This window comes from Pocillopora damicornis, chromosome 14 (assembly GCF_964200805.1).
Source record: "Pocillopora damicornis chromosome 14, jaPocDami1.2, whole genome shotgun sequence".
NCBI classification, from domain to species: Eukaryota; Metazoa; Cnidaria; class Anthozoa; order Scleractinia; family Pocilloporidae; genus Pocillopora; species Pocillopora damicornis.
Genome location: NC_142683.1, coordinates 13,492,879 through 13,518,413, shown reverse-complemented (window position 1 = coordinate 13,518,413; position 25,535 = coordinate 13,492,879). Strand labels below are relative to the sequence as shown.

Here is a 25,535-nt window from a genome sequence, read left to right as displayed (position 1 = left end):
GGTAACATGTCAGTATCCCGATCATAATGGTGTCAGGAAGCGTATCCAAGGCAGAGATGTAATTACCTTGCATATGTCTCAGGACATTCAAAAGCTGTTTGGAGTTATTATTGCAGTTGAATCAGGTAGTCTTCAGTAACATTTTCTGTTATATATTTTTGTCACGTGACATATTTGCTCGAAAAGAGAAGAAATTCTTTATTAGATGAAGGGTACTTAAGTACACATCACGTTGAAAAAACATAGATCTATGTGTAAGTGCTTTTAATTGCAGATGGAAATATGTACAATGTTGCTTGGTTGATAATCAATAATGTTTTTGTAGAAGGTTTAATCACCTGACAACGCAATACACTTATTTATGCGTACGGTTCACAATTATTTGCGGTCAGTTTTCCTCAGTTTGTATGATTCTCATTAACCAGTATGATTAAATTTGCAGACTAAAACACCCCTTATTTGATTAAGAATAATAGAAGTAAACAGTGCATCACGGTTTTCAATTCCTGATGGATGCTACTGGGCTTTACTTTAACTGAGAAATTTTCAATCGCTTACCTCAGCTCTCTGTGTCCCATGCCGTAAGAGGCACAAGAAAAAAGTTGATCATAGTGAGTCTTGGCTGAGACAAGAAGAATCAGAGAAGAACCTACGGTCCCCAGAAACGCCACTTTTAAACACGAGACAACTAAGGTAAATTGAATTAAGGGGTATTTGTTTTATTGAAAACTATCGTTCAGGTTATAAGATACGCAAATAACTCTCCCTACCGACTTTTTCTTACATTCTGTTAATCAAAAGTTTCAATAATTATAAAGGCTTTCTTTTTGATCGTCCTAATAATAACAGCTTCCAGGATCCAAGGGGAGCAAAAGAGAGAACAATTTTCTGTGTAGTTAGGTAAGGCGACATGCCGGCTTTACACTTCTTCTGGCGTGATAACGATAATGATGACAGCAATGGGTAAAAAGCACCGTCCGCTATTGAGGACGATTATCATAGTTATAAACAAATCTCACTTATAGTCCTGAAAAAAATCTCAGGGGGTCCTTTGAACCATCCACTTCATCTCGCCAGAAGTCAAAGTTGCCTACACTCCTTCTAAGCTTCGTGCGATTTTACGACGAATTTTCAATTCCGGTGTGTTGCATGCGCGACTTTTGATAGGAAAAACCTGCACGCGCCATAACTTAAAAGAACGTCTCAGTGGAATGAATCAAATCTCTATCATTTTGCACACATTCTTGGGAACAGCAAAAATTACTTAGTACAAACATTCTAAGTATAGTGTTCATTCCGTGCAATGGGGCATAAATAAAAGGTTCTGGTGGAAAATGACAGGCAAAAAGGTTATATGGGTACCCTGGTTAAAAATATATTGATAATTCTATTAATTAATACCAGCTCTAATTTAAAGGAGAAAGTTATGAGAATAAAATAAAAGTTGTCTGTACCACGAAGCATGCCTTCACTGTTTAGACTGATAGTCCTAAAGCTTTTTAAGCATGTATTCGAATATCTTATGACGATAAGCCCGCCACCCACCCCACCTCGCGGTATACTGTTTTCACTCAGCGACTGGTCAGCGGTCACGTTTATGAGGGAAACATACCGATCGATTCCTGATCACCGTTCTTGTCGATCGGATAGCCTTCGCTCGGGTGAAATTTAATTTCTGTAAAACTCCGAAAAGTAAAGAGATCCGATCAAACTGATTGTTGTTTTAGTATAGGTACATGAATGTCTTACAACACACAAGAAACGAGCGAAATCCGTGTCTCAAGCAAAATCGACCCGACCGCGCTTACAAAGACACTCACGTAAGAGGCTCGCTCATACAGGTCCATTTTGGTTAGGATTGCCATCTCTCCTTTTCAATTTTACTCAAACAATGTAGAATTAGAAAAAAAACAACTCGGGAATATTTGAAAAAATGGATAGGTGGATAGTAACCCAATATTCACGAATGTAGTGGTTAGGAGTCGTGCCAAAAGCTAATAGCCATGTCCTGCAGATGTTCAAGTTGATTAAATTACAGTCACCAAAATTAGCTTCACTTGAAGTTTGTGAAATCATTGTTTGTTTTGGGCTACCAAGGAGACTGCGACTTGTATAATGCAACCTCGTCATACTAGTAAACCCTATGCGTATTGAGAAATTAATTACACTCATTTAATTTTATCATTGCGAAAACGAAAACAAACATCAAAAAAATGAACTGCAACGCCCGTGGATATGTTCTTTTTTTTTTGTTTTTGTTTTCACCCTTAGTCTGAACCAAATTCTTGGAAAAAAATGAAGAAAATTTGAAGAAAAAGTTATTTCTTTTCTTTTCTCCATCGATCCCTTAATGTTTCGACGATACAATATTGTCACTTCGATCTGCTTGAAACGTGCGGCATCTCAGGAAAGAACAAAAAAAAATACGCCTTTAGCTCATACATCAACAGTTTTTTTCCCATTAATTGCGCTTTGACTTTCTCAGCTCAATAACCGAACATTAAGTTGTTATTATAGGAAAAATTTCAGCATTTAAATTTGAAAACAGAGAAAAACACCTGTTCTTATCATGATATAATTTATTATAAAATTAGCAAAGCGAAGTAAGAATAGGAAATAAATTTTTGTCATGTTTTAGTGATAACAGTAGCTCACAATTTTTGTATTTAAATTTTGTGAAGGTTCTGATTGCAGGCGTCTTATATTTTTCTAGAATGTCAAATAGGTTTGTGTTTTATTCAGGAACCATAGGTCCATCCCACTCGATCACGTCGTGTTATGTTTTCTTGTTTTTAAGTTGAAAGTCCATGTGGATTTTAACAAGTTATGAGCATTAATGTGCATATAATCCGCATTTTAGTTACTTACACGCCAAAGTGTTTTTTTTAAATTCATCCACGTTTGAACTCGTTGGGATCACGAAAAGAGAGAATATTTATGAGATGCACAAGTCATCTCGACGGGTAATAAGTGCGTTGAAATATTACAGCGAATAAACTAAACTTACTTTTCAAAAAAGATTTTAGGAATAAAAAATAACACGAGCTAAAACTTTTATTTATTTATTTATTTATTTATTTATTTATTTATGTATTATTTGGTGGGTTATTCCATCTCAACAATTCGCCCAGAAGATATGGTGCTTTTCAAACATCCGACGACGCATTTATTGGCGACGGGATGAACACCATTAAAGTCAAGTTGTATACATATTTAGTTTTTATTCTCTGGAATTGAAACGTAGTCACAAGGAAAGACAACGATGCATAAGTTGTAACCCGAGTGTGAACAAGTTCACATCGTCGCATCAAGAGGCTGGCTGTATTGAGCCCCATCTTCAAAGTTCTAGCTTTCCACCGTATGTTTACAAAACAATCTTCTTACAGTGTGTAAGACTTCTCCTCGTAACTCACTGACCCGCCAGCAATACAAGAATGGGTTAATTGACGAGTTCGTGAACATTAAAGTAGTGAAAAAGTTGAACTCTATTTTCCACTCTATGAAGGACAATCCATAAAGGAACAGTATCACATACATTGGAGAATAACAAATGATCAAAAACATGAAAAATATAAAAGTATTAATAGCGCTTCTACTTAGACGTCTCATATCTGTACCATTTCTTTCCAAAGGAGGGTGAATTGCTATTTGTTGAGCTAGAATCTGGGTTTGATGCAGGCGAACCACACGGTATATCAAAATATAACAAGATGCTGAAATTATTAAGCAGATTACAGTCACAATACCCATGGTAAATTTGTACATTTGTTCTATCCAAAAATAGGAGGCAGAAAGGAGTACGTTGACCAACCATATGGTTAGCGCAGCATATCTGACCCGAGATTCGGTGAACAAAGAACCATATCTCATGTGATATTGAAGAGCCATAAGTCGATCCACACTTATCGCAGTTATCGTCCAAAGCGTCACTGAGCACGCCGAACCCATTGCCACTGCCGACAGGTTTTGAACGAACTTATCTCTCGTTAGAATACCGGCTATGAAAATCGGTTGAGCCACGAAACCAACCAACAGATCTGAAACAGCAAGACTACAGAGCAGGGTCAATGAGTTGGGATGAATGGAAGAAATCTTCTTCATAGCAGCCAGGACTAAAGCATTCCCCACGATAGATGCAAGCAACAACGGGCAATTCAGAATGGCAATGATTCCGCGAGTTGTCTGGTCGTAAAAAATTGTCGAATGAGCCGTTGTCTTATTTTCTTTGTGGACGGTTAAATTCATCTTCTCGATAGTTATCACCAAAAAGGGCAATTAATATTCTTTTTCTTCTTAGAGTACGTTTCACCAAGCCTGTATAAGCAACAGCTTAATCACAAATTGCAGATGCAATTTTGTTTGCTAAGTAAGGAACACCCTTTTCACATGTTGACGTTTTAGTGACACGTTTTCCCTTGTTTCCCTTTTGGTACAGGTTTAAATTGCATCTTCTCGCTAGAAATAAACGTTTTGCCTATACATTACATAGAACGACAGTATAACGATTATACATCTCTAAAATTATTCTTTAACAAGCCATTTGCCTCTTTTACCCAGGGAAATTATTCTAAGTTACTTCCTTGCCAACTGATCACTTCGATGTTTTGTCTATCAACAAACCTTTTCACATTTTAAGTCTGTCCATATTTTGCATATTTAGTGTCGGTTTCGAAATCGAATGTTAGAAATAATTAAATTGTTGGAAGGGTACTTTAAGCTGAGAAATCCTCTCACTGAATTATCTAACAAAGTTAAACTTAAATTCGTGGGCTGTTCACCGATATTGATATGTCAATACTAACCTTGAAACAGAAGAAAAAGAAACCATCAAGCTTTTGATGGAGTGCCAGTTACGATCTAAGCTAAATAATGAAAAATACACATTATATAGCACCTGTCCAAAGTGAACACGAATTGATGAAAGTATTTGGAAGATTTTAAATTTACGCCAAGGTAACCAAAAAGACTGATATAAAACTAGAAAAAAAATCAGCTATTTCTTCGAGGTCTTCGATGCATGCTCAGCCTGAAATGTTTATATTGGTCATAAACATCCTCTGATTATTTATTCGAAGAGTCATCGATGTCAACAATCTAGAAATTAGACCAGAAACCACAAAACTGCTCTGACTGAGGAAGTTGAAGAAGACAATAGAAGCTGTCAGAGAACCTGAGGAGTTAAATTGTATTTTGGTGGGTAAATTTAAATATTTAATTGATAGACAAAGGCTAGGTGAAGTTTTAATAACAAGTTTTTAATAACAAACGTGTTCAACTTCAATAGCGTGTCACAGGTTATTTTCTTCAGTGAGAAATCTGTGATTGGGACTTCGGAGAAGACATCAACTCCCTGGTTTTACACAAATAATTTTCTTCACGCCGAGGATTTTAATTTTGATGATCCATTAGTTTTTTTTTCTTTGACAGCTAGATACCTTAGTTTAATTACGTAATAACTTCTCTTCAGGTGACACTTTCGTGGCCTATTTTTTAATCTTTTTCAATATTTTTTCTGAAAGCCCTAGCTTAATGCACCAATCCTTTTTCCAAGATTTAATTAAATATACCATGGTCTCGAAATTACCCAGGACGATCCCCAACTGGCTTATCCTTAATTAGGGCTCACCTCTTTAGCTGAGACGTTGCTATATTAAACGAGAAGAGAAAGGAAATAACTGTCCCCATTTATTAGAATTTCTTATGAAGTGGACTTACATGCAGTAAGACCATGGGATTGCCTTATTGATCAAGATTGTTTCTTCAGGATCAAGTTTAAAAATTTAGAACGCATTGTATAAACTGACATGGTCGTTGTTTCTGACAATATATACCAATCACATAGATCTGTTTAAACCTGCTGATAAATTTCAGAAGGCAAGTTGAAACTTCCTCTGTTCGATACATACGCTCTATTTGGATTGTAATGGTTCCAAATAGGGTGAATACGGAAATTCCATCAGCATTTTTTGGTAAAGAATTTGGGATAAGAAACATGACCAAAGACCATACTGTCTCAAAACTCGTGATCGTCTAAATTGCCCCACAATGTTTTTATCTTTGCAGAGTAGCATTTCGAAGCCGGCCGTGATAATAAAACCATATACCATTCATTGAAGCTCGATCACTTTCGCATAGACCTCGTTGCTTAAGCGATATTTATGACTGACCTATATAGCTTGGTTCTCACCGGCGGCTGAATAGTCATAATCATAAAGTGTGATTTAATTTAGTGGAAACACACCGGTGTCCCAAAACTGAGAAGGTTATTGGATAGTCTGTATTAACGTCAAGTAAATAGCAAAATGCGAGAGCCGTGGATCCTATTTAGACAAAAGTGGGACTCTAACACTGAACCCTGAAACTTCTAATGACACTGCGATGAGTCTTCTGGCCTCTATTTTTCTCTATTTTTTGTTATCAGCTGGATCTTTGTCACTTTGAGTGTAAGCGTAAACTCATGATCATAGATTCTTTCTATGAGATCGTCTTCTCCAGCCATAATTAAAGTAAATAAAAAATGATGTCGCTATCTTTTTTATTATAAGTGGTCGTTTTGTATTCAAAGTGAATTTATCTTTTTATTGTTGTGCTATGATATATAATTCCTCCTTAAAAAAAGCATTTTTTTCTGATATCCCTGCAATTACTTCTTAATGATTGCACGCATGGAGTCTCAACAGTTATGTAAATGTGCGCCTTTTAATTAAAAAAAGGCGCCAATATCATATAAAACTTTGAAAAAAGATAAATACGAGCTTTCATGATTATCTCTCCGGCAGATCCCAATTGTGTTAAATATTGGATACTTGGCTTGTTGTTTTTCTCCACCTTTGACAATGTGCTATTGTTTTGCAAAAAAACCTCAATATTTTTTGGTCTCAATTTTCATACCGTGGCTCATGTCCTAAAGCTAGAATAAACATTTCCACATAAAACGGATACTTTAGAGTTTCCCCTGCAGTTCAGTTATCGAAAATGCCTTATGAATAAGCGACTCTCCGTTGAGTAACATTTTGCAAGGTATGTACACACGTTTCCAGATCTTTGTTTTCAAAAAAGTATTGCGTGTCCGATCGAGTAACCATTTTCCGGCACGAATGGACCAAAATCAATATATTTCAACAAATTTCAACAAGTGGAAATGTGATTCAATCTTTTACTTTTCGTTCAAGCTGTATTGCAAACATGGTAAATTTGCCAAAAAAATAAATCGTTTAAAATATTCTGAATTTCCCTTGGTTTGCAACATTGGAAATGCATAATTGAAGGAACACTTATTAAAATGTGAAAATCCAGCTGCACCCTAGAATAAATATATTTCTTATTACGTGAGATAGCTCATCAATTTATCATGATTTTGTTCGATTCAGAATACATTGGGTAGGTTCTGTAGCTTGGATTCACGACGCTCTTTCTCACGAAGGATTCACGATTTATCGGTAAGATGAGCTATGGCGATGTTTGCAAAATCCATAGCCATTCACAAGACGGCCAGTCCGGCTTTAAAAACATTGTCATTATAAACTGCATTATCAATGCTGCGCTGCTTCTCATATCCATCCTGGGCAACGGTTTGGTATTGACTGCTGTTATAAGGACACCTTGCATTCGAACAACATCGATGAAGATACTGTCAAATCTGGTTTTTTCTGACTTTCTTGTGGGTCTTATTACACAACCGCTATATATTGCTAAGGAACTTACCAGAGACCGTTGCTTGGACATCCTTTGGGACACAGTTGCATATTCATTTTGCGGAGTTTCTTTGTTGATCATCACGGCCATAAGTGTGGATCGATTTTTGGCTTTACACCTCCATATGCGATACGCCGCTGTAATAACGAAATCGCGAATCAATTCAGCCATAGCTATTATTTGGCTTGGAAACTTTCTATCGTCGCTTTTCTTCTTTTGGAGCAGTTTTGCGTATCACCTTATGATCGCTATTGTGACAGGAACCTGTCTGATAATTTCTACATTTTCATATATCTACATTTTTGTGGTTGTTCGGAAACATCAGCAGCAGATTCATGCTCAGCTAGGCGCCATGCAAGCGCCTTCTACGGGAACCGCCAGGGACATGCGAATGCTGCGTCTGAAAAAGAGCTTTGTAAACACTTTCGTTTTTTATGTAATCTTGGTCATGTGCTATCTTCCAATGTACATTTTATTAACTCTCCATGGCATCTCACACCAGCCTTGGCCGGAAGAATGGAACTTTGCTACAACTTTGATATTCATGAATTCGGCCATAAATCCATTTCTGTATTGCTGGCGTTTGTGCGATCTCCGGGAAGCAGTTATCCAGACTGTTAGGAGGTTGGTCATTAGAGACGACAATCAAGAGCATGTGGTGAATATGTAGATAAGTACAGACACGATTTAAATCAATATAATGAACAAAGAGCAGTTAATTCTACAGACTCAAAAATAAATAAATGAAAATAAAGGAAAAGAAAAAAGGAGAAAATTAGTTCTTAACGCGTGTATCAAATAATCTCTTTGAAAAATCTAGGAATTTCTTAATCTTATCTTTCTGTTCGTTAGTTCATGAACACAACAGTTGGTGTTTTAGGCACTCTACCCCGAGGCTAAAAACAATTTATTTGATCTAGAAACAAACTGTCAGATGTTTGTGTTAGCTTGAACCAACATTGAAAATAGAATTGGGACGAGTGCAGCACGGAGATGTCAAAGAATAAGACCAAACTTCACTATGCGGGTGATAATGAAAAATCATCTTTAGAGAGTTTTTCTTAGCATACATTCGTACACAACAGATGTCTTTTGTCTTTAACTTGAAATAAATTCCTTTTGTGGTTTGCCTCTTTAACTGAGAGAAGTGTTGTAGTCTATAATATTTAGATGTGCAACACTGACTTTTCAAAAAAAGATGGAATCAATTTGATGTTTTCCCAAATTTCACTAACCACGCTGAATTGATATAAGCCTTTGTAATTAGTAAAGCAAACCGTAAAGAAGGTATTTGTCCATTGCAATTTGTCCATGCATCTTCTATCTAGGATTTGAATATTTATTTGTATTGATAAAAAAAATTATTAAAAAAATGAAATAAACGTAAACGTCATTTAAAACTTACCTTGACTTGGGTAAAACCAGTTCCCAATTCTTTTCGTTCATTTCCGTCTTAGTATTACTTAACAAGGCTGGCCCATTCACATCAAAGCTAAAAGACGTTTTAACTTTTTCTTTCCTAGACAAAGTTTGAAATTATTTTCTTGAATGAAGCTGCCTAAACTTTAGGTTTTTTGCCTTGAATTTTAAAATCATGAGAATAAAATTTAATTACTTGAACGCTATTAAAATTGAGTATTTCTGGTTTATGTATACGTCAAGTAAATCATCCAAAATATTGTATTTTAATATTATGTACGCACCATGGAACATTAATGTTTCACAATAGTCACTCAAGTTTATAATCTTCCTATATGCATAATATCCGCCTCTTGTACCTCAAATTGCCCTTACTGTTACTCAAATATTCTTCTTCTTCGTAATTAAACATTATCATGTTATTTCAAAATTATTCAAAGGTGGAACTTTCAAAGCCTTGATGTGCGCCATTCGAATGTTTTTGGCTTGACGATATCACTGCTTGGCCTTAAATAGCATGAGAGTCTTTTTTTTGGTGTTGCGACGCGAATGTTGAAACCCGTGGGCCTGTTTCACCCGGTGAGCGAAGGGAGCGTGCGGGAGGTCTTTGAGAGGTCGTACATGCTCGCCTTTACTCGCTTCGCTCGCAGGAATCAATCATATGGGTTGCACCGCCCGTAGCGCAGCGCCAGTGAGCTGCCTCTAACTGAAACCATATTGAATTCAATTGCGCAAGAAATTTATGCTTATCAAATATAATGACGTTTATATTTACCTTTTACTTCCTCAGAAAGAAGATATTAATTTACATGACTTGTCTTTATCACAACAGTCGTTAAACTTTGCAGAAAAGGTACATATTTTTTTAATGAGGTACGGTTACTGAATACCTAGCTATATAACGCAAAGCAATATTCAATGAAGAAGAAGATATCTGTGCTAACTCCTTTCACAAACAATATCACCATTTCGTTTGGCAGTTCCTAAGAGCATATGTTAGCCGATTAGGTGACTACCGACAAATTTGGCACCTTTCTTAATGGGTTTTAAACAATAACTTGACGGGTGCAAGATTGCCTGCAGACCTATTCCTTTGTTTTTGTTGGCAATTATATTTTGTCGTAGATTAAACTTCAATGAGAAACGATTAAACAGTGGAGGCGTTAGCCAAACAAGTCCCTTATGATTTTTAAAAACTTTTAAAGCGAGTGACTTGGACGCGAAATCTAAGCTCGAGTGTTTAATTTCTTCCCTGTGATTAAAACAGAAGCTTAAATAGAATTCATCCATAGATCTTTGAGCTACGTTTTGTTTTCTGACAGGCAAATGCTATTAAAGATAAAGATAGCTGCGAGCTGCAATTTATGATAATTGAAGATCTTCGCCTGAATAATATAGGTCAGTGTCATTTACATGTCATCATTTTCGTATATAGAAGACTAACTGCTTTCCGTATATAAACATAATATTTCCCACACTAGGCCAAATTTATTGAAATTGGAAAGTTTTCAAGACACAGATTGAGATTCGTGAGACAAGATGGGTTTCAATCTACAAAATTACTGAAACGACTTTGTGAAGTTCGATATTTAAAAATACCTGCCAACTATGAATTCGACCAATATACCAGCGAAGAACGAGACATCAACATTTGAAGGAAGTGGAAATCCCAACACGTTTGCTTTTATTAACGGAATCTTAAATGCTCCGTTAATGCTGAGTTCCATTATCGGAAACGCTTTAGTTTTTGGGACCATTTTAGCAACTCCTTCGCTTCGTTCATCAACTACCGTCTTGCTTTGCAGTTTGGCTCTATCAGACTTGCTTGTCGGACTTGTGGTACAGCCTCTTTACATTGCTAAACAGTTAGATATTTTTAACAGATCCCGCCTCGTCGAAATTATGGAATTTGCCCTCTGTGGTGTTTCGCTCTGCACAGTAACAGCTGTGAGTGTGGATAGATTCGCTGCACTGCATTACCATATGAGATATCCTACTGTAGTCACCGTCCAAAAGGTTTTGTACATATCAGGCTTAATTTGGCTTGGCGTAGGTCTCTTATCCGGATTTTACTTCTGGAGCAAGTATTATTTTTACCTGGGAGTATCCATCTCCATTTGCATTTGTTTGATTTTCTCCTCCTACTCCTACTATCGGATCTTTCGAGTCGTTCGACAGCATCACATACAAATTCAAGTTCAGCAACATGTAATGGAAAGCGTAGATCTTAATGTCACAAGCATGCTTCGATTACAAAGGAGTGCTGTGAACACTTTTGTGTTTTACTTTGCAATCATTGTGTGCTATTTGCCATTGCTTGTTTCTCTATCACTGAATTTCTTTTCTAAAAAGCTCTGGTCAAAAGTGTGGGAACTCGCGGATACCGTTGTGTTTTTAAACTCTTCTATCAATCCAGTTCTATATTGTTGGCGCTTAACAGAGCTTAGAGTCGCAGTAACGCAAACGATAAGGCAAATTTTATGTAGAACACCGCAGGGGAACTAAGATTTTTAGAACTAAGGGAGACACTGTGTTTCTCCCACCTGACAAGATGGATCGCTTTCGCTCTTGGATGATTACCCCAAGAGAAGGTCGTGCTTTTTAGGCGTGGTGATTGATTATTTTGGAAACAACAGCCAAGAGCAATTTACCATCTTGCAGAAATTATCACCATGAATTGTGCCAGTGACAAAATAAAAGGGAAATAAAACTGAAAATGAAATATCTGTTTTGCTGCATTTTTCGAAGACATGAATAAAGCCCAGTGGAAGAGAAAACACTTGGGAATTCTAATTGTAACTAACTTTAGGTAGTTACACTTATCCATACTGTAGATAGCGAAACGTCGAATCTTCCACCATATGTCGGGATATAGTCTCAAATAAAGCAATTTTTTTTTGTCCGCTAGTTGTGTCACCTGTATATATGGTGCATACTAATAAACGATAAACTTCCTTAGGGGTTCTGCGAAAATAATAGATATTTACCTTCCTTCTTTGCCGGCCGATAAATATCATCCATTATTAACCATCATTTCACTGAATTACTGTTTATTGCGCACACCAGCTTGATGAAAAGAACTAATTCTATCTCACGTTCCTTAAACAGACCATTCAACAAAACATTGGCTGACAATAATGAATCCTAAAACAATATGCTTCACTGGAAGTTTTCACCAGCAAATAATTCGTAGTTTGGGAATATACCTTTCTTTTTAATGGCAAACACCTAAAGGACAATTTTAAAGACAACAACTAACTTACTAAATAAATCAAGTTACAACATAGTCTTTTTCTTAGAACGTCTCATTTTGGGGATGAGGCTAAACTTTCTTACCTTTTTCTTTTTTTGCGATTTCAGCCTGAAAACGTTCTTAAAATGATTTTTAGCAAATTAATTTTGATGTGACCAAAAACCCTGTCGAAATGTTTTGTTTCCAGTGATGTGGAATTATTTCTGCTGCCTTTAATTGTAATTCTTCCTAAAAAAAAATGAACAAAATAAAGACATTCCTAATAAACTGACTGTCTGCCTGGATATGTCCTTAGGAAGTTCTTGCAATTTTGGTTAAACTCAGCCTGAACTTTTTAATATAAAAAAGGAGAATATTACAAGTTAATTTCATATCAGTTAATTTTATCGTTTTGTAACCTGACTACAGCATTTTCTTGATAAACAACCCAATTGTTACTTGACAAGATATACTCACAGCAATGAGCAATAATTTCCTCTATCTTAACAAAGTTTGTTTTCGCACAAATATGTTCACTGAAATTTCAGTTTCAAATATTACATTATAAGGTAGGCAGTCTTGCGAAGTTTTCTTTCGACAGATAGATGTCTCTTACGTAAATATTTAATTTTAAATGTAATGCTCTTATCTGTTTGAGGATTAAACGAATTGACTATTTCCTTGTGACAGAAAAAAATCACTATCATTAAATTTTCAACATGGAATATTGCGTTTCTAACGTTCTGATTCGTTCACTCAGTCCCAGTTATCAGCTCATATTTCGAGTCACCTTATAAGGATATACACTGCACCAACTGATGCGGAGCTGAGGGAACAAGAATGGATGACTATACATAAAGATGAAACACCCGTTACGGATAAAGTACTTAAAAAGAAAGTATTTAAAAATTCAGTAAATAGGTATGTAATTTGTAGACAATGAGGACCTTAAGCATTCAGAACCGTAACATCGAGGATGATAACGCTCAAATAAATGTAGATACATTTTTAGTTGCATTTTTCGTGCCCCAAACCTCCTGCGTGCATCCATAACTCGGTATACGCACGCTAAGCACGAACATATTCTTAAATTGTATGTTATAAAATATGAAGACTGAACTAGTCAAAACGAAGAATACTTTTTGAATGCATCCAAAGCAGAACTGCTATGAGTGTCTTTCCCTTAATTTTGCATGCCGAAAAATTCCCTCCAAACTCTAACAACTGCAGCACGGAGATCAGGTAGACGCCAGCAATACAAAAGAGGATTTATAGCTGAGTTCAAAAATATCAAGGTATCCGTCAAGATCCAAGCTGTCTTCTTGTATGTGCTAGTATCCGTGAGTGTTAATGAGATAAACCTTGGTAGATAACAAATAACAGTACAGATATAAAATACAAACGTGTTCAGAGCGCTTCCGATCAACTTTTTCTGACTAGAGAGTTGTCCGACTGAAAGCTGTCGATTGCCAGATTCTCGATGTTGAATCTGTGAACGATGCTTAAGAACAATCTGATAAATTCTAACGTAAAAATTAGCCGAGGTTATCAGATACGCAATGATAAAAATGGCCAAAACAGCAATGTAGATCGCAGAGTCCCAAAATATCAAGCACGATAGAAAGAAAGTTGTTATCCATATAGTCAATAACGCAGATGTAGCACGAAATGACGTCATCAATGCGTTGTATCGTAAGTGATAATGGAGGGCCAAGAATCGATCAAAGCTAATGGCGGCCATTGTGCCAAGCGATACCCCACAAGCAGCAAACGCCATAAGGGCTGTAAGAAGTTGAAGGAAATACACATCTATTAGAGACGTGACGATGTAAACTGGCTGAACTATTAAACCGACCAGAAGATCAGAAATAGCCAAACTAAAAAGAAACATTGTGGATGGAGACCGAAGTGATGATGTCTTCCATATGGCGATGGAGACCAAACAGTTCCCTAGAATGGAGACAAGTATCATGATCCCGTTTATAACGCAGTTTACGACTACAATATTTCCATATGATGATGCATTCGATTGGAATTTGACTCTGGTATCAGCTGAATTCCCAGTGGTGCTCAAGTTTCCGTTGTACATCTTCGACGAAGCTGCTTTAGTTTTTTAGCGGAAACATTGACCATCTGGATTCCTCGAGAGCTCAAGCCTCCATCAAAAAATAGACAAAGTGCCTCATTGACTAGAGCTTTGTCAGTAAAATTTTCATTTTCAATTTTAAGTCGCCTTTTAGAAGTTAAGTTCATAGATTTGTAAAGAGCAAAATACTCATTAATTTATGAATAGGATGATGAAAGGCCGTCGTGCCTCAATGAAAATATTATATTACATAAAGTCCTGATATTTGGGTCTTGAAGTAACGACTTCCTTTCGTGAATGTTTTTTTTCCTTTACATTAACGTGGGAATGGATAATGAAAGAGGATCATTTTTACCTTTAATTTGTCGGCTTTTTTTGTGTGTGTTCACTTTTCCCAATTCAAAATATTCACACAACAAAACTTAAAAATTTAGGGACTTTTGGGTGTCCATTTGCAAAACAATTATACGCAAGACGCGAATGGCAATCGCATCCTCAATCTTAATCAAGCGAACGTCCCTTGCGTTTTTTTTTCGCGAGAAATGGTGTTCAATTATTTTCGTAATTTGTAAACCCCTTGCAATTGTTTGCATTTTATATCTAACTCCATTCTACTGTCACTAAAGTTTTTAGCATAACAAAAGTGAATAGTGAATATTGTTAAAGTACCTTACTTGTGAAAATTGGGCTAGAACGTCATTTTCATCTGTCTAAAATTTAGGTAAGGCCACCGTGTAACAGCTTGAGAAAATCGCAAGGGAGAAGGAAAATGTGTTTCCTTTACAAGAGTAAATTTGCAATATATCTTAGTCGTTCACAAATTCAAGCTTTGCCACCTGCATCTTAACGACACATTACAGGGATTTAAGTGTTTAATATCACAAATTCGAACATAAATTTCCATGTTAGAAACATCAAAAATTTACCCAAGGCCTTAGAGGAAAAATAAAAGAAATGATGCAAAGAAGCAAAAACTATAAAATAAAATAGAAAATCGAAAACGCAGTTGAACAGGCGCTGTACCTTCGTTCGCAGATTTATCCTTCGGAAAAAAAAAAACTTTCAGACTTTAACTAATTGACAGAATTCTCTGAAATGATGATTGGATAAAGATATGGTAAAAAGCGAAAGAGTTGACAAAAGAAAAACATGCCTTTCGAATTCAATATCACTACTTCCTTTCGTATGGCGTTGAAAGTAATATAAAACTGCATCATCATTATGTAATGATCAATGTGGTTAAACAGGAACTGAATTTCGAATTAAGTTTTCAGATCCTGAGTATCGACGAGTTGTTCGCAGAATTTGGGTCTTCTTTTAATCATCTTTACCAAAAGACCACAATATCTTGTGAGCCTGTCAAAGATGTCCATCTTATCGTGTAACGCCATAGAGAAAACCTGCGTATATTGTTGTATCGTATACACGGAGACACAGCGAGGCCTGTCCAAAAAACGTAATTTGGCATAAGAATCTTCCGGGAAGGCTAATAAATTCTTCGAAACTATATAAGCAAATTTCGTATAAATTACTCGATTTCTACGTGCTTTTAGTCATAATTTTTCTTTGAATGAGTATGTCTGCTGAGATGTCATTCAATGTTTTTTTTTTCGAAGACAAAGACATTCAGAATTTGATTGTTCAATGAGACTGTTCATTAAGCCTTTTATTTTTTACTTAACGCCACTTAACAAAATTTGAAGCGACTAGGAATGGTGCCCTTCAAATTTTAAAATAACTCTGTATTTATTTTCCCATGAATTTGGTTTGTGTTGCTTCGCATGATCCGAAAGGCTTGTCTCTTTCTGACATGGGCAGTGGTGAGTAACTCTAGTTTCGAGAGTGATTCGGTTGTCGCTTTTATGATATCATCTAAGGGCTCTATTTCCGTTTCAATTTTACCAAAAATTTGTTCTCTTTCAAAAGTAATACTGATTTACATCAGTAGATTTCACTTTCTGATTATTTCTGTTCTTTTGATGGATTCAAGCAGGTAACAAAATTTTCTTGCAAAATTGCCGTTCATGATAGACTTGAACAAACAGTGATAAAAACATAAAGTATGTCTTACTTTTGGATTGGTGTCTTACAGTTTCTGTCAGATGTTTGTCTCCCCTGTAATAATTACGCCAGGAAATTGTTGACATTTACAAGCAATCTTCATGAAATGAAACCAGGTGCAAAAATGCATTTTAAATACAATCGAAACTTTTTTTTAAACGGAATCCTAGATTTTCATGCTATCAAAAGAAAAATGATATTCAAATAAACATAACATTTATATGTAAGTTAGCTATCGAAGCGCATATTGCTCTTGTACTTAATTTGGCTTTTTTTTGCCATTACCATACGTAAATATCAAATGTCATAAAACTTGACATACTGATATTACAAAATCACACTTCAACTGAGTTCGAAAGTTGAGAGATAAGCGTCAGCTGCTTGTCTCTGGAGCACAGGAAGGTTTGGAATAGAACATCTTCAGGACTTAAACATGCCCGGGAGCTCAGGATTTTATGGTTCACAAGTCGCGAAAAACTCCTCTCAGCCGGAAATTATCGTCATCGTAAATTGTGCTTTAAATGTTCCATTGATACTTCTCTCCATATTTGGCAACGCTGTGGTGCTCGCTGCCATTTTTAAAACACCATCACTTCGTTCATCGTCTATTCTGCTTCTCTGTAGCCTGGCAGTTTCGGATCTCTTTGTTGGCACACTGATTCAACCACTTTACATAGCCTCTATGCTTACAAGAAATAAACTTCTGGATAGTTTGTGGTTCACGGTGTCATTTGCCGCATGTGGGATTTCTCTTTGCACCATAACAGCCATCAGTGTCGACCGATTTTTGGCTCTTCACTACCATATGCGTTATCCATCTCTTGTGACGAAATCTCGAACAGTTTACTCGATAGCGATAATTTGGTTATTGATATTACTTCTTTCGGGAATTTACTATTTAAATCCTTTTGTTTATTTCTTCCTCGTAGCTCTCGGCGTGGGCATTTTTTTATTGATATCAATTCTCGCCTACATTGGGATCTACAGAATCGTCAAACGTCAAAAACTACAGATCAATACTCTACAGCAAGCGGTGCAAGCTTCAACAACAGAAAGTCTTTCCAACTTCAAACAGTTGAAGACCAGTGCGCTAAATTCGTTTGTGTTCTTTATTGTTATGGTTGTGTTTTATATGCCAATGTCCATCGCTATGACATTGTATCTCGTAACTGATAACTGGAATAGTGCTTAGGGTTTCGCAACAACTGCAGTTTTCATGAATTCGTCCATTAACCCGGTTTTGTATTGTTGGAGAATTGGCACGTTACGCAAAGCAGTGACAAAAACAGTGGAGAGAATATTGCGTAAACAAACGTGAAACGGAAGAATGAATACAGTTCGATCCTCACCACAATTAATTAACTAAGTCATGATACATAAAACTAATTGAATATGAATAGAATAAAGCAGTTAAATCATTTATAATTTACCATGGAAAACAAAGATCAGAGTTAATAATGAATCGCACAGAACGAGAATGCTCGAGAACAGGGAAGAATGTGAAAATATTTGCGTCACTTTATTTTTCGAGATGCACCATCCATGACGTATTTTCTTTCATATTGATCGCAAACATTTTTCGGAAAAACAATATTTTATAGAAATAAGCCAACTTAAAAGAGGTTTCTATGATTGTATGGTATTATCTATGATTTGATGTTTGGCCTTCATTCTGTTGAAGTTGAAATGGTATTGATGTAGTTTCGTTCTGAGTTCTGTGTGTATTTCCGAGTATGGTGTTCAGGAGTTATCTGTGCATAGAGAGACCACATAAATTGTGCGAACTGTATGTGTTGAATCTTTTAAAGTATAGCATCCATTACCAAGCCTTTCAACTCACCGAAGTTTGCTTTTTCTCAGTCACAATAACGACATATTTCCGGAAACAGTACTTAGTTCATTTCATGGTAAATATCAATCGCAATACATCACTATAATAATGCGCTTTTCAATATTTCTGTGCAAACACCTCCTCCGGTGATCAGTGTAAAATATAAATAATTGGTAAAAATATAAAAAAAAACGTCTTTGACATTAATGCTTTGACAATATCAAACGCGATTTTCAACCAAACATGTACGTGCATCTAATTACTAATTAATTCAATAATTAACACAGCTATTTTCAGGGAAATGTGTGTATACATTCGTTGCAATAAAGGTTAGATAAAAGATATTACTCACACCGAGACCACGAGTCTGCGATATTTTCATGGCTGAGTTTTATGAATGATTTCCGGTCGAATAGAAACACACTTACACCACCAGACAAAACACTGAATTTCTCATACACCCAGTCACGTTGCAGCAATTTTAAAATTAAAGAAAGGTCGATGCATGCGTTACATTGGTTCTTCATAAAGTGAGACAAAGAACAAAGAGAACAGATTTATATCCCATATGACAATTTGAACCCAAAAACCTCAGGTATCTGTGGAATCCGCTAAAATAGCCTGGCCCTTTAACCCCTAACAGCGATGGACATCCAACCCCCCTAGCAACATCACCCTTGAATCAAACTTTATGGTCATGGAAATAAACGATCGCACACCCGATAAGTTCTTGATTTTTAGAAAAAATTCTCATTGTAAGTATTCCTAGAGATGTATAGAGAACATTGTTGAGAACTTACATCATGATTTTGGAGTGCAAAGGGTCAATCGCTGATCTCCTCGAAAAATGTTGCTTTAAACTGCATATTCTTCATATTCTTCTTCGACGAGAAAGATGTTGGGAATCGAAATTTTTTTGCTGATGAACCCAGAGGATGAGGGGGCAGAATTCTTTTATCGTTTTCGTTAACACTTCTCATCACCCACGCAGGACACGCGAACAAGACGTATTCAAAGTCAAACGCCAAACCGTGTTGCTATACTTGACTTTTTGTTTTATTTTCTCTTGGTTTTTTGTGTTGCGTTTTTTTTTCTCTTTTTACTAAAAATTCTCGCATTGAAAATGAAATTATAACATCATCCATTCATCGATTAATTTGGTGCAATTAGGTGCAAATATGCAATTCATCAATTTCGAATGTAAATGATCAAGCTGTCAGTTACGATATTTCGGGAAAGTTTCGCCTTTTTCCAGATCGTTGCTAACATTTCGAACGGAAGTGAATATTTCCCTCTTTTTGTTATTCGAAAGTTATGTTTTCAGTTTTCCTCTGGGGGCCAATGCATCGTTACCCGGATTCAGTTGCGGAGAGACGAATTCTTGTTGGAGCTTAGGATGTCAAATAAATATATGTTATTTGCCGGCTGGGAGGTCCGTATGGTGAAAAACTGTGACCGAGGTCTTGAAAATACTGCCCGAGGCCGTAGGCCGAGGGCAGCATTTTCAAGACCGAGGTCACAGTTTTTCATCATACGGACCGACCCTTAGCCGGTAAATAACATATTTATTGTTTTTAAACTTGACGAAATTCTTTCCGAAAGAACGCGAATGATTTATGGCCGTAAATACGGCAAGATCTTCCATAAACTGAACAATTTTTGAGTGAGTAAATGGTAGTTGAAATAGAGGTGATGCAAATTTAAGAGAGATGCCTCAGCGAAACATTTTCATTTCCGTAACGATAAAGGTGATTTAAAAGGCTTCCAAACAAACTTTGAAACTATATTTTTACAAGTATCTGTCACAATCTGACACCTGTCAATTAGAGAGTGCGCAAGAAAAAAAAGCGTAGGAACATTTGAAAACCAACAGAACTAGTTTGGCAAGGACTGTCACGACAATATTTTCTTCAAAATCAGTCAATGATCTAACGGAAAGTATTATTCACTCTCATCGACCATTCATTCATGTACGAAGATTTACCTCTGTTCATTAAGTAAACGGCGAGGAAAGTAATTGTGAGTAAATTCAATTTTTTTTATTTTGAAGTTGTGAGAGTTTGCTCGTTTGTTTGCTGTAATGGCGTGTTTAACTCTGGTCTTTCCTTCACAAAAACTAAATTCGAACGGCACACACCAACGAGACACAAGGGAATTTAATGCGGCCTTTTCTCAAAAAATTCCTTCAATTTCTGTTGTGCAATTTACGGTACAAATGTCCAAATTGAACGGAATTGGAAAGACTCACCAGGAGCGTATATTTGTTGTAGAACTTAAATTAAAACTTCGCTCGCTATTTCACTATGAACAAATTGCGCGAGAAAATTCAGATATTAAATGAATGAAAGTTCCATCGTTCAGTTTAACTGTCACCAAATACCTCACGTTTCAACTTTCTGGGTACTTTTTGTGAACGATTAAAATTAATTGCAGACGGTTTTTTAGGCCGCTTGTCAACCAATATTGTTTATACAAATTCATTCTGAAACCAATATTTTTCTGTCAACCAAAGTGATTTGATAGAGAGAAAAGAGAGGATTCAAAAGTTATTTATCGGCTTGAGGTAGTGACCGACGTGTTTGCTTAAAAATACTGCCCAGCCGGAAAACGAGGTATATTTATGAAAAATGACAACAAAAGTTAGGATGCACCTGGCGATTCACGAAAGCGTTACCGTGGCCCGTGGGCAGAGATAGGAAAATACTGACCGGGTAAAGAACCAATCAGATTGCAAGATTCGTTACCGTGCCCTCTAAAAAAACAATAAAATGATTTATTATATAAATACTGATAAATACCAGGATTTTTCCTTTTACTGAAAAATCATATCTTTATCGCGCGCAGTGAAGATACTATTTTTATCTTTTACGTGTGAGGATATTGGTGTCGCCATGGTTATTAACATGATAGGCCAATTACAAGAGGGCTTCCCGCTCAGGTGCGCGGCCGGTTCTTTTGAAATTTCATTCACAAAATGGCTTCGAGGTGCAAAGACGGTACAGTCACCGGTGACCTTCTCGATGAGCTTCCAAATTTTCACATCAATACTTTTTCCGAGCTTGAAGAACATTCAGGAAGATTTTTTGTGACAGACATTTTGCGATAGGTTACCACTTTAATTGCACTGTTTTGCTGTTTCGAAAATTAATTAAAAAAAAAAAAAGGTTGTCTTTTATGTAGGAATTTCATCAGTATCTATAAAATAAACAGAACATTACATGGCCGCATGGGGATATAAATTTTATCTTCGCTCACTGGTGAGAAATGCTTTCAGCACGGGAAGATAAAATTCGTATCCCCGCGCAGCCATGTAATATCCTCTATGTATCATGCTAAACTATTCGTGAACGTATGCGAGACATTAAAGAAGAGGTTTATAGGTTAAGTCCCCGGAAGATTAGCCGACAATATTATTTGATTTAGTTTATAACTGCAAGGAATAAACAGTCGACAAACAAATGGAAATTCACATGACGTAAAGTTCTCGGAAAACCATGTTGCCTACATGCACCTTACTGCCAATTAAGAGGCGATCTCTGTAAGAGCGGTCCAGGGCATTTCGCATCGGAAAAAAGTTTTCCCTCAAACTTTTCCCAATAAACTATCTTTGGTTACAAGTAAATAAAACCACAATAGTTTCTGGAAATACGTTAACATAAAATTTTTAGAGCTGTCAAAAGTCAAAGCTGCAAAAGGCCCTTTTTTGACCTCTTGCGAAATCGAAAATTTCAAAAGTTGAATAGCTCGGTCCTCGTATCACACCGCATGCAGCAAAAAATATTTTGTATTCTTAAAGTGTGTGATATATAAGGTGTATAAAATGCATTTCAATTTTGATATTCGTCTATTCGGAGGCTCGTCAAAATTTATTTAAAAACACTCGTCGAACAGCTTTCTGAAATTGGTTAAAAGTACTCTTTCTTTCTTGGTTGATATTGCTCAAGTCCAGACCAGACCATTAAAAACTCCGCTTGATTTCTGCTAATAAGAAGTTTGGCTGCAGAAAAATATAAAAACATCTTGCACTTATTGATTTTCTTCGCAGAGGTGACTTCGAACTTTTAGCGATATTGCTAGCGTGACAGCCGATTATGCAAATTAGTTCGTTGAGCAAACTCCAACCGTTTTATGTGAGTAGCTGAATAAATCTTAGCTTTTGACCATTATAAGTAGAAAATAAAGTAGAAAATATAGTGGAAAAGCTTTAAGACCACACCGATTAATACCTTAAACATTTTAAAAGGCCAAAATTTTGACAAATTTTATTATCTCGTGACGAAAGACGTCAACAACAACGTATCGAATATCATAATTTGATTGGCGCTCGCAAACCCCTTTTAAATAATTTGGCGTCTGTTATTTCATATTTGAGTTCTGACAGCTTACGCTATTAAAACCTGTATGAACATTTCAAAACCAAACTACAGGATTCTATTTGGTGTAACCGGCGATAACAGCACACACTGAAATACACCGTGACCACTGTCACATAATTCAATTGTGTAAATATCCTGAATTGCTTCTCCCTTCATAATAAAGCAGCGATAACATCGCCTTTTGGATCAGAATTCTGGTCGGCAGAAATAAGAGAAATTTTGCCTGCACACCGGTCTTTATGAAAGTTTCTATTCAGAACTCTAGAGAGTTCTTGTGGAAAAGGACCCTGCGATTTTTGAGGAAATAAATTATTACGTTACGTGTCACCTCATTTTTCCAACAATTAGCTATATCTATGTCGTAAAGCGCGTAATTTTATTAGCTGTAATTCATATGTCTCTTTCGGTACTGGTTTGCTTGGGATTAATAAAAAAAATTCTTGAAGCGGTATTCGCCACAAGCAGTCCTGTTTTCAGTCGCGTTCCTCAGAAACTTCGTTCGGAGACTGACGAGGAGTTTCCGGTTTGTTTAACTTGCCTCAGAGTACTGACTCAATAAAGAGTCATCTCTGCTTAATCCATTTGTCAAAAGAGAGTTTCACAGAAGGAGAGCTTATCTTTGCAAGGGCTGGCCTGTTCGATCGATATAGAAGACTCAGTTATGGCAAAATGTGGGTCTGCGCAAAGCATAGGCACACTTATGGGAAGTTCTGGCGCCAAAGTTCAGCGTGCCAGTATCCGACACACCCTGGTAGCGATTCCAAATGGGTAAAGAGCCGGTATTCTGTCAATTTGCAAATGTCAAAGGCCATTTCTAAGATGTATGGCGTTCTATAGAGGTTTAGACAATACTGTAGCTGAGGGAGCGGATGGTTTCAAAGATTTTTCTCCAAATTATTGACGAATTGGAAAGCGTGAGAGCAGAAAAGGACTAGGGTAAAGAAGTTGGGAAGAGGCTCTAGGAGAGCAAGTTGTATTTGAAGACTACATACCGTAATCGCTGCGAAGAGGAAGATAGAAAATGTACCGATCACTCTAAGGTCTTTGCACTGAGTCATGCTGGTGACACTGACGTTCAGAAAGTATGCAGTCACAGTCACAACGTGAGGTGTGAGGATTGTGAGAAGCTGAAGAGTATTTTTGAAGGAGTAAAAGGCGCTTCTGAGTACACAATGCATTTGGGTAGGTTTCAGAGAGAGGCGAGGAACACAGTAATGGATGAGATAGGATTGAAACATCCAATCATGTTTGATATCTATGACGTGTGCTCGTGGCAAGAGAAGCAAGGTTGCCTAGCCTCAAAGTCAAGATGCTAAGAGACATGTGCAAAAATTTTGAGCTCGCATTCAAAATGCAAGATACAAATGCAGCACCTATTGCAAAAATGGAGGAAATGATTTCGGAGTGCAGGTGTTATGCAATCTAGTTATGACGTCCACCCGTTAATTATGCAAATGCGATATCCTTTTTCACAAGAACTCTTCAAACTTATGAGAAGGGACTGTTATGCAGACAGGCGTGACGACCAAATATAATTTTTTTCCCTTTCAGCTATAAATCCGAGCAATCGCTGCTTTATTTAGACGTGAGAAGTATTCAGGACAATTACACAATTTGTCCGTTTACGTGACAGAGTCAATGGTCACGGTGTATTTCTGTGTGTGCTGTTATCGCCAGTTACACTAAATAGAATCCTGTAGTTTGGTTTTGAAATATTCATACGGGTTTGAATAGCGTAAGCCATCAGAACTCAAATGTGAAATAACAGAAGCCAAATTCTTAAATAACTTCGCGAGCGCTAATCAAATTATGATATTCGATACGTTGTTGTTGAAAAGTTTAAAGTATTAATCAGTGTGGTCTTAAAGCTCTGTCCTACTGTATTTTCTACTTAAAATGGTTAAAATCTAAGATTTATTGAGCTACTCATATAAAACGGTCGAAGTTTGCTCAATGAACTAATTTGCATAATCGGCTGTCACGCTAGCAATATCGCTAAAAGTTTGAAGTCACCTCTGCGAAGAAAATCAATAAGTGCAAGATATTTTTATATTTTTCTGCAGCCAAACATCTTATTAGCAGAAATCAAGCGGAGTTTTTAATGGTCTGGTCTGGACTTGAGCAATATCAACCAAGAAAGAAAGAGTACTTTTAACCAATTTCAGAAAGCTGTTCAAGGAGTGTTTTTAAATAAATTTTGACGAGCCTCTGAATAAACGTATATCAAAATTGAAATGCATTTTATACACCTTATATATCACACACTTTAAGAATACAAAATATTTTTGCTGCATGCGGTGTGATACGAGGACCGAGCTATTCAACTTTTGAAATTTTCGATGTCGCAAGAGGTCAAAAAAGGGCCTTTTGCAGCTTTGACTTTTGAGAGCTCTAAGAACTAGTGTGGTTTTATTTACTTGTAACCAAAGATAGTTTATTGGGAAAAGTTTGAGGGAAAACTTTTTTCCGATGCGAAATGCCCTGGACCGCTCTTACAGAGATCGCTTCTTAATTATTTCTTGGTTTGTCATTTCGCTTACTCTTTGTGTTGGAAATTCTTACTCATCAAGATTCAAAACATTATCCCTTCGGACCCCTTTGTCCATTAAAATCGCCCTCAATTAGGTTCTTATAACTTGTGGAAGTAAAAGTAGCAGATCAAAAGTAGAAGATCTGCTCACTAAAAAGAAAGTAAAAGTAGCAGATCTGCTAGTGGTAGATCATGCCATCAGTATCACCAACCATTTTTCAAAATTATGCTCAAAGTTAGGCTACTTTTCCGAAACTATGCTTTTGAAACAAGGAAAAAAAAAAAAGAAGTCCAAATCGTTTATT

The 25,535-nt window shown here is 36.5% G+C and overlaps 3 protein-coding genes and 2 pseudogenes across 4 annotated transcripts; 3 read left to right on the top strand and 2 right to left on the bottom strand.

Moving 5' to 3' along the window:
• Positions 1–3,036: 3,036 nt before the first annotated feature.
• LOC113683768 (melanocortin receptor 4) lies at positions 3,037–4,395 on the bottom strand. The gene has a single exon (XM_027201051.2). It carries the CDS (start codon positions 4,243–4,245, stop codon positions 3,346–3,348), a length of 900 nt encoding a protein of 299 aa, XP_027056852.2. The 5' UTR covers positions 4,246–4,395; the 3' UTR covers positions 3,037–3,345.
• A 2,951-nt stretch (positions 4,396–7,346) lies between these two features.
• LOC149034562 (beta-3 adrenergic receptor-like) lies at positions 7,347–11,813 on the top strand. The gene has a single exon (XM_089192947.1). The coding sequence runs from the start codon at positions 7,445–7,447 to the stop codon at positions 8,363–8,365; it is 921 nt and encodes a 306-aa protein (XP_089049073.1). The 5' UTR covers positions 7,347–7,444; the 3' UTR covers positions 8,366–11,813.
• LOC149034561 (melanocyte-stimulating hormone receptor-like) lies at positions 10,632–16,853 on the bottom strand (annotated as a pseudogene). Its single transcript, XR_016182691.1, has one exon. The product of XR_016182691.1 is annotated as a melanocyte-stimulating hormone receptor-like (transcript).
• Positions 10,723–11,813, top strand: LOC113683784 (adenosine receptor A3). The gene has a single exon (XM_027201064.2). The coding sequence runs from the start codon at positions 10,723–10,725 to the stop codon at positions 11,617–11,619; it is 897 nt and encodes a 298-aa protein (XP_027056865.2). The 3' UTR covers positions 11,620–11,813.
• LOC149034560 (melanocyte-stimulating hormone receptor-like) lies at positions 16,846–18,833 on the top strand (annotated as a pseudogene).
• Positions 18,834–25,535: the final 6,702 nt, after the last annotated feature.

Coding starts and splice junctions, on each gene's coding strand:
- LOC113683768 (XM_027201051.2), bottom strand. CDS start 4,245: ATGAATTTAACCGTCCACAAAGAAAATAAGACAACGGCTCATTCGACA.
- LOC149034562 (XM_089192947.1), top strand. CDS start 7,445: ATGAGCTATGGCGATGTTTGCAAAATCCATAGCCATTCACAAGACGGC.
- LOC113683784 (XM_027201064.2), top strand. CDS start 10,723: ATGAATTCGACCAATATACCAGCGAAGAACGAGACATCAACATTTGAA.